Here is a 15,207-nt window from a genome sequence, read left to right as displayed (position 1 = left end):
GATGGCAATTTGCATATACTCCAGAATGTTATAAAGAGTGATTCGATGAATTGCAATTAATTGCAAAGTCCCCCTTTGCCATACAAATTAACTGAATCCCCAAAAAGCATTTCCACTGCATTTCAGCCCTGCCACAAAAGGACCAGCTGACATGTCAGTAATTCTCTCGTTGACACAGGTGTGAGTGTTGACGAGGACAAGGCTGGAGATCACTGTCATGCTGATTGAGTTCAAATAACAGACTGGAAGCTTCAAAAGGAGGGTGGTGCTTGGAATCATTGTTCTTCCTCTGTCAACCATGGTTACCTGCAAGGAAACACATGCCGTCATCATTGCTTTGCACAAAAAGGGCTTCACAGGCAAGGATATTGCTGCCAGTAAGATTGCACCTAAATCAACCATTTATCAGATAATCAAAAACGTTAAGGAGAGCGGTTCAATTGTTATGAAGAAGGCTTCAGGGCGCCCAAGAAAGTCCAGCAAGCGCCAGGACCGTCTCCTAAAGTTGATTCAGCTGCGGGATCGGGGCACCACCAGTACAGAGCTTGCTCAGGAATGGCAGCAGGCAGGTGTGAGTGCATCTGCACGCACAGTGAGGCGAAGACTTTTGGAGGATGGCCTGGTGTCAAGAAGGGCAGCAAAAAGGCCACTTCTCTCCAGGAAAAACATCAGGGACAGACTGATATTCTGCAAAAGGTACAGCGTTTGGACTGCTGAGTACTGGAGTAAAGTCATTTTCTCTGATGAATCCCCTTTCCGATTGTTTGGGGCATCCGGAAAAAAGCTTGTCCGGAGAAGACAAGGTGAGCGCTACAATCAGTCCTGTGTCATGCCAACAGTAAAGCATCCTGAGACCATTCATGTGTGGGGTTGCTTCTCAGCCAAGGGAGTGGGCTCACTCACAATTTTGCCTAAGAACACAGCCATGAATAAAAAATGGTTCCAACACATCCTCTGAGAGCAACTTCTCCCAACCATCCAGGAACAGTTTGGTGACGAACAATGCCTTTTCCAGTATAATGGAGCACCTTGCCATAAGGCAAAAGTGATAACTAAGTGGCTCGGGGAACAAAACATTGATATTTTGGGTCCATGGCCAGGAAACTCCCCAGACCTTAATCCCATTGAGAACTTGTGGTCAATCCTCAAGAGGCGGGTAGACAAACAAAAACCCACAAGTTCTGACAAACTCCAGGCATTGATTATGTAAGAATGGGCTGCCATCAGTCAGGATGTGGCCCAGAAGTTAATTGACAGCATGCCAGGGCAGATTGCAGAGGTCTTGAAAAAGAAGGGTCAACACTGCAAATATTGACTCTTTGCATCAACTTCATGTAATTGTCAATAAAAGCCTTTGACACTTATGAAATGCTTGTAATTATACTTCACTATTCCATAGTAACATCTGACAAAAATATCTAAAGACACTGAAGCAGCAAACTTTGTGGAAATTAATATTTGTGTTAATCTCAACTTTTGGCCACGACTGTACATATGCAGATGAGATGCCTGGATGTTGAGAGAGTGTGAAGACCAGTATTACTGTGAGCACTTGAACATATTGTCCCATTTCCACTCCTTTACTCCTACAGTCTGTTTTAAGAGCTTTAATTGTCTTCCCCTGGATAGCCCTTTAGATGAGGTCTATAGACCAGGGCCATCTCACTCTCTCTCTCACTTTAATTTCCCTCCTTTATTCAGCTCTGTAAAAGCGGGCCTGGAAATGGAATGAGCGTCTGAAAGAAGGGAGGAGAAAAAGTAAAGGGCAAATTTAAAAGGGATTTGTCTTTCAGCTCCTAGTTGAGTATAAATCCTCTGATTGTGACAGAAAATATTTAATATCTTCCCCCCCCCAGTAAGCGTCCAAATTCCCACTCTGAGAGTAGATTTAAGTCTTCTTTTCAAACATAATGTCAAGGTATAGTAGGCCTAAGTGGAGAGATGGAGGATGCTACAGTATTATCTTCACTGTCGCTCTACTGCTGCTTTCTAATGCTGTCTGTTCAATACTGAGTTCATTGTCAAAATAACTCAGGATATGTTAGAACATTTGTTTAGTTGTGTAATTCTCTCTGTCTCTCTCTCTCTCTCTGCAGGCTGAACCTGAGGGATTCTCTCACTTCCATCTCTACGTGTGTGCTGCTTTCCTGGTACGATGGAGGAAAGAGATTCTGGACGAGAGAGATTTCCAGGTAAGAGAGAAGGATGGAAATGTATGGTGTCATACCTACGTTCCCATGGCTTTTTATTTGAAAGAGTGAGGTCTCTGACTCTATCCCCATGTTGCTCTATTTAAGAAAGGCTGTCATTTGGACTTTGGTCATTTGGCCACAAAGGGTGCTGTTTAAAAGTAGTGCACTGTTTATACAGGGAATAGGGTGTCATTTGAGACTGTGCCACTAAGTATGAATGTGAGTCCCAGTAGGGCTGAGCAGAGTGTGCCAGCCAGTGTGATCTTCTCTTCAGCACATCCCAGCCCAGCACTGCGCTCATCATTAACTACAGGGATCAGGGGTCATATTGGCTGCATTAGTGGGATGACAGCAGCAGCTGCTGCAAGGTGACATTGGCATGAAGCAGGAATCAGACTTTGGGCCCTGCCCCCTAGTTCCTCTCTTCTATTCTCTCCGTTTCTCTTATTGACTGATGTATCTTCTCTTGTCTTACCCTGCATGCATCTTCTCTTCTCTCTTGAAAAATACCTCTCAACCACACTGAAGAGTTTTGGGTCAATGGATGCTGCTTCAGCTTTAATAAGACACGTTTCCACGTTCTCCTTTCCTCTCCCTCCTAGTCCCTCATTACCCTTCCTCTCCCTCCTAGTCCCTTATTACCCTTCCTCTCCCTCGTTTTCCCTCCCTCTCTTCCTTCTTCCCTCTCTGTGCAGATTGAATTGAAACTGGTGTGTGGTTGAATATGCAGCGGTTCAGTGGTGTATGTCACGAGGGGCTGTGTGTGGTGTGTGTGTGTGTGTGTGTGTGTGTGTGTGTGTGTGTGTGTGTGTGTGTGTGTGTGTGTGTGTGTGAGCGAGCGTGTGCGCGTGTGAGCATGCGCCTGTGTGTGTGTCGCAGTTGATTTATAGTGTTTACAGTGACCACTGATTTAGTATTATCCCTGCTGCACCACACACACACAGCTTGGCATGCAGACTGCCACCGACGCGCCAGAGGCACTAACACTCGCATCCATCTATCCTCTTTTCGTCCTCCCCTGGGAGAGAGAGGGGGCTCTCTTTTTCTCTATCTTTATTTCATCACTCCTTCTCCCTCCTTTAGACCTCCAGTGTTCCTCTCCCTTCTTTCTTTGTCCTTTTTCTCTCCCTTTTGCGCTCTCTCCCTCTTTTTCCCTCCATCCATCTCACTCTCTTTTGCTGAACAGTGCATTTGGAAAGTATTCAGACCCCTTGACCTTTTCCACATTTTGTTACTTTACAGCCTTATTCTGAAATGGATTTCCTCATCAATCTACACACAATACCCCACAATGACGAAGCAAAAAAAAATGTTTTCAATTTTTCTCATTTATAAAAACTGATATCACATTTACCTAAGTATTCAGACCCTTTACTCAGTACTTTGTTGAAGCACCTTTGGCAGCGATTACAGCATCGAGTCTTCTTGGGTATGACACTACAAGCTTGGAACACCTGTATTTGGGGAGATTCACCCATTCTTCTCGGCAGATACTCTCAAGTTCTGCCAGGTTGGATGGGGAGCGTTGCTGCACACAGGTCTCTCCAGAGATGTTCGATGAGGTTCAAATTCGGGCTCTGGCTGGGCCACTCAAGGACATTCACAGACTAGTCCAGAAGCCCTGTGTTGTCTTGGCTGTTCATCAGACCAGAGAATCTTGTTTCTCAAATTCTGAGACTATTTAGGTTCCTTTTGGAAAACTCCAAGCGGGTTGTCATGTGCCTTTTTCTGAGGAGTGGCTTCCGTCTGGTCACTCTACCATAAAGGCTTGATTGTTGGAGTGCTGCAGATATGGTCGTCCTTTTCGAAGGTTCTCCCATTTCCACAGAGGAACTCTAGAGCTCTGTCAGAGTGACCATCGAGTTCTTGGTCACCTCCCTGACCAAGGCCCTTCTCCCCCGACTGCTCAGTTTGGCCGGGCGGCCAGCTCTAGGAAGAGTTTTGGTGGTTCCAAACTTCTTCCATTTAACAATGATGGACACCACTGTGGTTCTTGGTGACCTTCAATGCTGCAGAAATGTTTTGGTACCCTTCCTCAGATCTGTGCCTCAACACTATCCTGTCTCGAATCTCTAAGACAGTTCCTTCGACCTCATGGCTTGGTTTTTGCTCTGACATGAAATGTCAACTATGGGAACTTTGCCTTTCCGAATCATGTCCAATCAATTGAATTTACCATTGAATTTGTAATACGTTTGCCAAGATTTATGAAAACCTGTTTTCGCTTTGTCATTATGGGGTATTGTGTGTAGATTGCTGAGGATTTTTGTTTAGTTAATCCATTTTAGAATAAGCCTGTAACGTAACAAAATATGGGAAAAGTCAAGGGGTCTGAATACTTTCCGAAGGCACTATATGTTCCACCGTCACCACTGATTTACACGGCTACCTTACACCCGCTGTGAAACCTCATAGCATTTATACCTTTTTGACTATAGTGCTGAGGGCTTTGTTCACGTTTCTTCTTACTTAATTGCCTACAGTATGGTTCTACTTGAAATTGGATGGAGGTTTGGCATTTCCCTCTGGGGATAAGTGTGATGATACCCTGCAGAGAGAGAGAGAAGGGCATAGAAGAGCGAAGTGTGATTATGAGAACTGAAATGAGTGTTCAATCTAAAGGTGTGGATTGGGCTATACAATGAGTCACCATGGCGACCGTGTCACAAAATGAGACTTGGGTTAATGCCGCTGTCTGTGCGCGCGAGACTGTGCGCGAGGGTGTGAGTCTGTGTGTGTGCGAGTCTGTTTCTGTGTGTGGCTGACATTCTCCCTGTCAGTGTTCTGCGCCTCCTGCTCTGACTGTGCTTTGACCATCTGCAGCCCTAGCTAGCCAGTCCCCTCCTCTGTACTGACCACTGATGTCCTGACGGCCAGGCCTATTCTTGGCAGAAGGGCTGGTAATAAGTTTGACCTAATTAGGCAGCAGAGGACCAGAACTTGACAGTAGACTAGAGCCAGTCTCAGGTCCATTATGTATCAGCCAGGCAGGGGAGGACCAGTGACCAGAGCTGGACAGGAGTCACAAGACGGACAGACGCAGACCTTGCCTACTTCCATCATCCCAGGCCAAGGCCTGCTGTTCAGGCCAACCTGCCTCAAGCAAACCCACCCCAGTAATAGGGCTTTGGTCCCCAGAAAAACTAACCTACCTCTGGGCTTCTTCCCTTCAAACTTACATCCAAGACTGGGTCTTTGGCTCCCAGCTAGCTAACCCACCCTAGTCTTTGGCTTTGCCCCTATTAAGTGGCTTTGACTTTGACCTTAGCCTCCATCAAACCGACCTCTGACTCTAGTTGATATCCCCAGTAAATCCACCCCACAGTAGGGCTGGTCCCCACCAGCAGCCCACCCACCCTGACTCCAGCCCAACTCCAGGCCTTGGCACCATCTCCACAGATTGGCCAGGCCTCAGAGCCTGCTCCATTACTCCCACAAACAGTCTGTCTCTCTCAGCAGTGACCTTTCGTCTGGGTCTTTTGATTACCATGCAGTGACAGTTCAGAGCACACTAACTCACATTGTTCTGCTCTCCTCTCACACTGTACTGTACTCTTCTGGTAGCTCCAGGCTACTCTTGCTCGCACTCGCTGACTGCGTCTCAAATGGTTCTCTTTCCCTTATATAGTGGACTACTTTTGACTAGAGCCCTATGGGCCCTCGTCAAAAGTAGTGCACTATAAATGGAATAGGGTGCCTTTTGAGACACACACTCTGCCTCTCTCCTCACTCGACTACAGCAAGACTCAGTACTTATGGAGTGAACACTAGGCCCCTCTGGTAGGGTTAAGCTAGTAAATGACATGACTGATTATTTAAATAAAAACAGGCTTCAGTAATCTATAATTCACTGCTTCCTTGTTGTGGGGTTGGATCGGGGGGGTCGTTCCAATGCAATTCAACTCAATGCAGAATAGAAAATGTAATTGACTCAGAGTCTAAAGGGTTATTGCATCCCTTCTGCACCTCCAGTAAACTGAATGACCCATAGAGGAGTGCAGTGCATAGTGATGCCATGGCTCTGTTAGGCTGTTAGCTTGGCATTAGCCTGGGGGGATAATGACAGCTTCCTGTGGTTCACAGACCTTGTTCTGGTCAGCCTCTCTAATCACTGAGTCTCTGAGTATATTCGTATAGCTCCCAAGAGCACTGCTTGTGACAGAGTGCATCGGATTTGTTTGTGTGGGTGTGTGCACATGCATGTGCAGACACAGTTAAAGAGTTTTTGTGTGTGTGTGTGTGTGTGTGTGTGTGTGTGTGTGTGTGTGTGTGTGTGTGTGTGTGTGTGTGTGTGTGTGTGTGTGTGTGTGTGTGTGTGTGTGGAGAGTTGAAGAGTTCACCGTGTGCGGGTGTGAGCGCACGCATGTCTGCGTGTGTTTATGAGCACTTGTCTGTGTGACTCGTCTCTCCACTGTGCCTACCGTCTGCTCTCCTCTTTTTCCCCTCTCCCCTCTTGGCCCCCTTGCAGTGAGCCACCACAGGCCACAGACAGCCAAATGTCAGAGCCCGCTGGCATGTACTGAGGCCAATATGCAGCAAATGAGTCCTCATTATCTATTTGTTTATCACATAATGGGAAGCCTTTTCTCAGGCTAATGAAACGGACACAAAGGCTGCAGCCCAAAATGGCATCCTATTCCCTTTACTGCTTTTCAACAGGACTCTGGTCAAAGGTTGTGCGCAATATAGGGAATAGGGTGCCATTTGGGATTCATCCAAAGGTTCCTTTTCCTCCCAGTCTCTGATTAGCGATTACATTTCCCCTGGCCTCTGGTTTCACAGAAAAGGGTGATCACACAGGTCTACAAATCAGGGCAGAATCTAGGCCCACCATCTTGTATTGCATCCTGGACCTTACCTTAAAGCTAGAACCCTTATATGGTGAAACTGCCACGTTCCATTTGGGACAGCAGAATATACTGCAAATATTGTTGACCATGCTGCTGGACGCTCCTCTCCTCCGTTGAATCAATGAAACAAAAATGATAACATAGGGGTGAAAATATCTTTGTTGCAGGATATAACCTGTGCTTTATACGGCTTATATACAGGCATTACTTAAACAGCAGTTCCTATGCTCATACAGGTTCCTTAGAGCGTAATTTGCCAGTCTAAAGTCAGCAGTCTACAAGCAGTCTAGCGGTAGCTGCTGTCTATTACCTGTCCTATTCAGTTGTCTTTGTCCTGCCATACACAAGAGGCTGGCTCACCTGACACCTCCCACACACCTTTCCTCCCAGCTTAGCCCTGTGCAGAACAGAGGCCTCACACACTGCCTCTGTCACCCTCTCTATCTCAGTGTGTCTGTCTCTCTGTCCAGGCTTCCTCTCTGGGGAAAGACACCAAAATTAAATCTAGAATCGGCTTCCTATTTCACAACAAAGCCTCCTTCACTCATGCTGCCAAACATACCCTCGTAAAACTGACCATCCTACCGATCCTCGACTTCTGCGATGTCATTTATAAAATAGCCTCCAACACTCTACTCAACAAATTGGATGCAGTCTATCACAGTGCCATCCGTTTTGTCACCAATGCCCAATATACTACCCACCACTGCAACCTGTACTCTCTCGTTGGCTGGCCCTCGCTTCATACTCGTCACCAAACCCAATGGCTACAGGTTATCTACAAGTCTCTGCTAGGTAAAGTCCCGCCTTATCTCAGCTCACTGGTCACCATAGCAGCACCCACTCGTAGCACGCACATCTCACTGGTCACCCCCAAAGCCAATTCCTTCTTTGGCTGCCTTTCCTTTCAGTTCTCTGCTGCCAATGACTGCAACGAACTGCAAAAATCACTGAAGCTGGAGACTCATATCTCCCTCACTAGCTTTAAGCACCAGCTGTCAGAGCAGCTCACAGATCACTGCACTTGTACATAGGCCATCTGTAAACAGCCCATCCAACTACCTCATCCCCATACTGTATTTATTTATCTTGCTCCTTTGCACCCCAGTATCTCTACTTACACGTTCATCTTCTGCACATCTACCATTCCAGTGTTTAATTGCTATATTGTAATTACTTCACCACCATGGCCTATTTAATGCCTTAACTCCCTTATCTTACCTCATTTGCACTCACTGTATATAGACATTTTGTTGTCTTTTTTTCTACTGTATTATTGACTATGTTTTGTTTATTCCATGTGTAACTCTGTTGTATGTGTCGAACTGCTATGCTTTATCTTGGCCAGGTCGCAGTTGCAAATGAGAACTTGTTCTCAACTAGCCTACCTGGTTAAATAAACGTGAAATAAAACATTTAAAAATCTGTGATCTTTGTGACCAATACCCCTGAGTCTGAAAGCAGTAGAACACGTTTAACTATTGTTAGATGGATGGGGTGAGGGAGAAAGAAAATAGAAACAGGTAGAACACGTTTAACTATTGATAGATGGATGGGGTGAGGGAGAAAGAAAATAGAAACAGGTAGAACACGTTTAACTATTGATAGATGGATGGGGTGAGGGAGAAAGAAAATAGAAACAGGTAGAACACGTTTAACTATTGATAGATGGATGGGGTGAGGGAGAAAGAAAATAGAAACAGGTAGAACACGTTTAACTATTGATAGATGGATGGGGTGAGGGAGAAAGAAAATAGAAACAGGTAGAACACGTTTAACTATTGATAGATGGATGGGGTGAGGGAGAAAGAAAATAGAAACAGGTAGAACACGTTTAACTATTGATAGATGGATGGGGTGAGGGAGAAAGAAAATAGAAACAGGTAGAACACGTTTAACTATTGATAGATGGATGGGGTGAGGGAGAAAGAAAATAGAAACAGGTAGAACACGTTTAACTATTGATAGATGGATGGGGTGAGGGAGAAAGAAAATAGAAACAGGTAGAACACGTTTAACTATTGATAGATGGATGGGGTGAGGGAGAAAGAAAATAGAAACAGGTAGAACACGTTTAACTATTGATAGATGGATGGGGTGAGGGAGAAAGAAAATAGAAACAGGTAGAACACGTTTAACTATTGATAGATGGATGGGGTGAGGGAGAAAGAAAATAGAAACAGGTAGAACACGTTTAACTATTGATAGATGGATGGGGTGAGGGAGAAAGAAAATAGAAACAGGTAGAACACGTTTAACTATTGATAGATGGATGGGGTGAGGGAGAAAGAAAATAGAAACGGGTAGAACACGTTTAACTATTGATAGATGGATGGGGTGAGGGAGAAAGAAAATAGAAACGGGTAGAACACGTTTAACTATTGATAGATGGATGGGGTGAGGGAGAAAGAAAATAGAAACAGGTAGAACACGTTTAACTATTGATAGATGGATGGGGTGAGGGAGAAAGAAAATAGAAACGGGTAGAACACGTTTAACTATTGATAGATGGATGGGGTGAGGGAGAAAGAAAATAGAAACGGGTAGAACACGTTTAACTATTGATAGATGGATGGGGTGAGGGAGAAAGAAAATAGAAACGGGTAGAACACGTTTAACTATTGATAGATGGATGGGGTGAGGGAGAAAGAAAATAGAAACGGGTAGAACACGTTTAACTATTGATAGATGGATGGGGTGAGGGAGAAAGAAAATAGAAACAGGTAGAACACGTTTAACTATTGATAGATGGATGGGGTGAGGGAGAAAGAAAATAGAAACGGGTAGAACACGTTTAACTATTGATAGATGGATGGGGTGAGGGAGAAAGAAAATAGAAACGGGTAGAACACGTTTAACTATTGATAGATGGATGGGGTGAGGGAGAAAGAAAATAGAAACGGGTAGAACACGTTTAACTATTGATAGATGGATGGGGTGAGGGAGAAAGAAAATAGAAACAGGTAGAACACGTTTAACTATTGATAGATGGATTGGGTGAGGGAGAAAGAAAATAGAAACAGGTAGAACACGTTTAACTATTGATAGATGGATGGGGTGAGGGAGAAAGAAAATAGAAACGGGTAGAACACGTTTAACTATTGATAGATGGATGGGGTGAGGGAGAAAGAAAATAGAAACGGGTAGAACACGTTTAACTATTGATAGATGGATGGGGTGAGGGAGAAAGAAAATAGAAACAGGTAGAACACGTTTAACTATTGATAGATGGATGGGGTGAGGGAGAAAGAAAATAGAAACAGGTAGAACACGTTTAACTATTGATAGATGGATGGGGTGAGGGAGAAAAAATAGAAACAGGTGGAATCAATCTTCCACTGTGTCGTTGTAACAGTTTTGATTTAAATCGAGTTTAGCCTCCAATGGTAAGGGCTTGGAGTTGAGACGCTGTCGTGCAGGGGTTGTTGCATGGTTCTCCCAGGGTTCTGTAATCTGTATCTGTTCACAGTTCTACACCACAGCCCAGGAGCGCTTACCCTGACACACATTTAGTCACGAGCAGTGGCACGTACACGCACACGCACAAGATGGTCCCTGCAGCTCCCGCAGCCAATCAAGCGTGTGAAGCAGAAAAGTTGAAGTTATGTGCTCTCATAATGGACAACATACATGAGTGCAGGCCTTAATTAAAAAGAGAGGATGTATGGCCATGTGATAACCTGCATGTTAACTCACACTTACAATATCACATTATATAATACACACCTCTCACGCGGTATCATTAATTCCCCTTAATATTAGACTGCAGTTGCTGTTCAAATTTTCTTCTGCCATACACCACTTGGTTTATAATATTTAACTTTTTGACAATACAAAAACAATGGACAATTTAACATTTACAAATTTCAACAAACATTAATGACCTCACACTTGCTCAGTCCCACATGTTCCCACTGTAACCTTGCCCATCTTGCCCCATCTCACAATAACACTTTCTCATCCCCTGGACATCTCTAGTGCTTGCAATAATTTATGCCGTATAGCTTCAAACTGCACTATTCTGCCTCTGTAGCCCACATTTTTTCAGTATTTAATGTGTTTGAGACATCCAGTGTCTTAACGATAGAGGGTCATTTAATTTCCAGTTTTTTAGCAAATGTTTTTCAAAATGATTGATGAAAAAGTACAGTCAGTCCAATCCATTGGGTATTTCACCGCTCCCTCATATGCCATGTTTTAAAATATGCAGATAGACGGATTTACTGTAAATGTATATTGTAAAACTTCTGACGGCCAACTCTCTAACTCCGCCCGTAACCTTTGGACTTCATAGCACTCCCAGAAAGCATGAATCATTGAGTCACTGTTAGTTTTAGACATGACTCTGCCGTTGTGCTGTAAAATTTGTGATTTTTGTCTCTTGTATAAACATTTCTGTACATTAGTTTATAAATCAAATCAAATGTATTTATATAGCCCTTCGTACATCAGCTGATATCTCAAAGTGCTGTACAGAAACCCAGCCTAAAACCCCAAACAGCAAGCAATGCATGTGAAAGAAGCACGGTGGCTAGGAAAAACTCCCTAGGAAAAACTCCCTAGAAAAGCCAAAAACCTAGGAAGAAACCTAGAGAGGAACCAGGCTATGAGGGGTGGCCAGTCCTCTTCTGGCTGTGCCGGGTGGATATTATAACAGAACATGGTCAAGATGTTAAAATGTTCATAATAATCATAGTAGTTGTCGAGGGTGCAACAAGCACGTCCGGTGAACAGGTCAGGGTTCCATAGCCGCAGGCAGAACAGTTGAAACTGGAGCAGCAGCACGGCCAGGTGGACTGGGGACAGCAAGGAGTCATCATACCAGGTAGTCCTGAGGCATGGTCCTAGGGCTCAGGTCCTCCGAGAGAAAGAAAGAAAGAGAGAATTAGAGAGAGCATATTTAAATTCACACAGGACACCAGATAAGACAAGAGAAATACTCCAGATGTAACAGACTGAGACAGGAGGGATCAGAAGACACTGTGGCCCCATCCGATGATACCCCCGGACAGGGCCAAACAGGCAGGATATAACCCCACCCACTTTGCCAAAGCACAGCCCCCACACCACTAGAGGGATGTCTCCAACCACCAACTTACCATCCTAAGACAAGGCCGAGTATAGCCCACAAAGGCTGGATTAAGCGTACATTTTGTTTATGTTCCAACACTCCATCTTGTGCCAATATCAGTTATTTTTAGGTCTTGGTTCCAATATATATATATTTTTTTCCAAATAGATTCAGTTGGTTAGGCTTTCTGCAATGTTATGTTCATCGTACCTGTCGTATGAGTATCCTTTTCTTACTCAAATAGAATTCCCTCATTTGCTTTGATGTCCAAAAGATTTCAGATCAAGATTTCATGAAATGAAACTTTTAAGTTGCATGTATTTGAAAATGTATACTTTGGTCAGTCCAAAATGGCAATAATTGTATTTCCTATTGCCAAGTAATTTATGGTTTATATGCCTTTAGTTTTCCAGGCGGGCCAATTCATCGGTGAATTCTGAAAAGCTTTTCAAGTATTGTTCCATAGGGGTGTATTTTTAGGGATTGATATTGGTTCTTGTAGAATCCGTTTCATTTTCTTCCATATTGTTATAGTTTTCTTAACTATGAAGTTGTTAATGTTCTGAGCTCCATCCTTTGAAAAAAAACGTGAAAAGATTTTGGGGATGATCATGTGCGTCTTCAGTATGTACCCGTTGTTCCTCTTTAGTGCATTTAACTATATGTTGCAAGTAAAAGCCTTGGGTGGTGAGTTGATACAATTCTACATCTGGAAGGTTAAAACCACCCTCAGAATTATGAACATGTAATACTTTACCATTTATTCTATGAGTTTTATTTGCCGATATAAAATCTGTTATGTCAGAGTATACTTTTTTAAATAATGTTTTCGTGGGGTAATTGGTATTGCCAAAAATAAATATAAAAACTTTGGGAACCATGCCATTCTAAAGAGGTTTATATTACATTTAAGATTTATGGGAAGATTGTCCCATGATTGTCCCATTTAATTAGATCTGCTTTCATGTTGTTGAGTAATGGGATAAAGTAATCTTTACATATTTGTTGTTTGTCACTTTCTGCAAGCAGTTCAATTGCCAATGCAAACAGGAGGGGGGAGAGGGCATCCCTGTCTCGTGCCCCTTTTCTAAAGAAATATCATCACATAATGTGTTATTTGTTTATGTTTTCTTTGGGATATATGTATTACATTTTTATGAAATCTATTATTTCATCTGGAAAGTTGAAGGCTACCAAAGTTTTGACTAGAAAAGGCATTTCAAGATGGTCGGAAGCCTTTTTGGCGACAACAGCCATTTAATAGTAAAATCTACATCTTGTTTTTTATCTTCTTGTATTTGTTTGTAAGTGTCTTTTAATAAACCTTGTTTGATTAATATGTAATGAGTCTGGTAAGATTTTGTCATTCTGTTGATTATGAGTTATTATTATTTTATTGTCACAACTTATGTGTCCGTATTCTGCAGACTGAAATATAACTGAAGTAACGGTACAATACATGTACAGTTGAAGTCAGAAGTTTGCATACACTTAGGTTGGAGTCATTAAAACTCAGTTTTCAACCACTCCACAAATGTCTTGTTAACAAACTATAGTTTTGGCAAGTCGCTTAGGACATCTACTTTGTGCATGACACAAGTAATTTTTCCAACAATTGTTTACAGACACGTTATTTCACTTATAATTCACTGTATCACAATGCCAGTGGGTCAGAAGTTTACATACACTAAGTTGACTGTGCCATTAAACAGCTTGGAAAATTCCAGAAAATTATGTAATGGCTTTAGAAGCTTCTGATAGGCTAATTGACATGATTTGAGTCAATTGGAGGTGTACCTGTGGATGTATTTCAAGGCCTACCTTCAAACTCAGTGCCTCTTTGCTTGACATCATAGGAAAATCAAAAGAAATCAACCAAGACCGCAGACCTCCACAAGTCTGGTTCATCCTTGGGAGCAATTTCCAAATGCCTGAAGGTACCGCGTTCATCTGTACAAACAATAGTACGCAAGTATAAACACCATAGGACCACGCAGCCGTCATACCGCTCAGGAAGGAGATGCGTTCTGTCTCCTAGAGATTAATGTACTTTGGCGCGAAAAGTGCAAATCAATCCCAGAACAACAGCCAAGGACCTTGTGAAGATGCTGGAGGAAACAGGTACAAAAGTATCTATATCCACAGTTAAATGAGTCCTATTCTTCCGCTCAGCAAGGAAGAAGCCACTGCTTCAAAACTGCCATAAAAAAGCTAGACTACGGTTTGCAGATGGGGACAAAGATCGTACTTTTTGGAGAAATGTCCTCTGGTCTGATGAAACAAAAGTAAAACTGTTTGGCCATACTGATCATCGTTATGTTTGGAGGAAAAAGGGGGATGCTTGCAAGCTGAAGAACACCATCCCAACCATGAAGCACGAGGGTGGCAGCTTCATGTTGTGGGGGTGCTTTGCTGCAGGAGGGACCGGTGTGGAAGGAAAATTGAGGAAGAAAATTATGTGGATATATTGAAGCAACATCTCAAGACATCAGTCAGGAAGTTAAAGCTTGGTCGTAAATGGGTCTTCCAAATGGACAATGACCCCAAGCATACTTCCAAAGCATTGGCAAAAGGGCTTAAGGACAACAAAGTCAAGGTATTGGAGTGGCCATCACAAAGCCCTGACCTCAATCCTGTAGAAAATGTGTGGGCAGAACTGAAAAAGCATTTGTGAGCAAGGAGGTCTACAATCCTGACTCAGTTGCACCAGCTCTGTCAGGAGGAATGGGCTGAAATTCACCCTACTTATTGTGGGAAGCTTGTGGAAGGCTACCCAAAACATTTGACCCAAGTTAAACAATTTAAAGGCAATGCTACCAAATACTAATTGAGTGTATGTAAACTTCTGACCCACTGGCAATGTGATGAAAGAAATAAAAGCTGAAATAAATCATTCTCTCTACTATTATTCTGACATTTCACATTCTTAAAATAAAGTGGTGATCCTAACTGACCTAAGACAATGAATTTTTATTAGGATTAAATGTCAGGAATTGTGAAACTGAGTTTAGATGTATTTGGCTAAGGTGTATGTAAACTTCCGACTTCAACTGTAACTCGGAAGCACTGAATTGAGTGACGTGTGTTGTCATTT

General features: G+C 43.1%; 1 protein-coding gene across 3 annotated transcripts in view; it reads left to right on the top strand.

The window, feature by feature from the left end:
• tbc1d22a (TBC1 domain family, member 22a) overlaps window positions 1-15,207 on the top strand; it is a 211,892-nt gene that overhangs the window by 179,434 nt on the left and 17,251 nt on the right. For all 3 annotated transcript variants that reach the window (XM_014152782.2, XM_014152784.2, XM_014152781.2), the window contains one exon: window positions 2,097-2,192. In XM_014152782.2, the coding sequence (XP_014008257.1) occupies window positions 2,097-2,192 (96 nt within the window). The remainder of the gene's footprint in view (window positions 1-2,096; window positions 2,193-15,207) is intronic.

This window comes from Salmo salar, chromosome ssa17 (assembly GCF_905237065.1).
Source record: "Salmo salar chromosome ssa17, Ssal_v3.1, whole genome shotgun sequence".
NCBI classification, from domain to species: Eukaryota; Metazoa; Chordata; class Actinopteri; order Salmoniformes; family Salmonidae; genus Salmo; species Salmo salar.
This window is presented reverse-complemented; position numbering and strand designations above follow the sequence as displayed.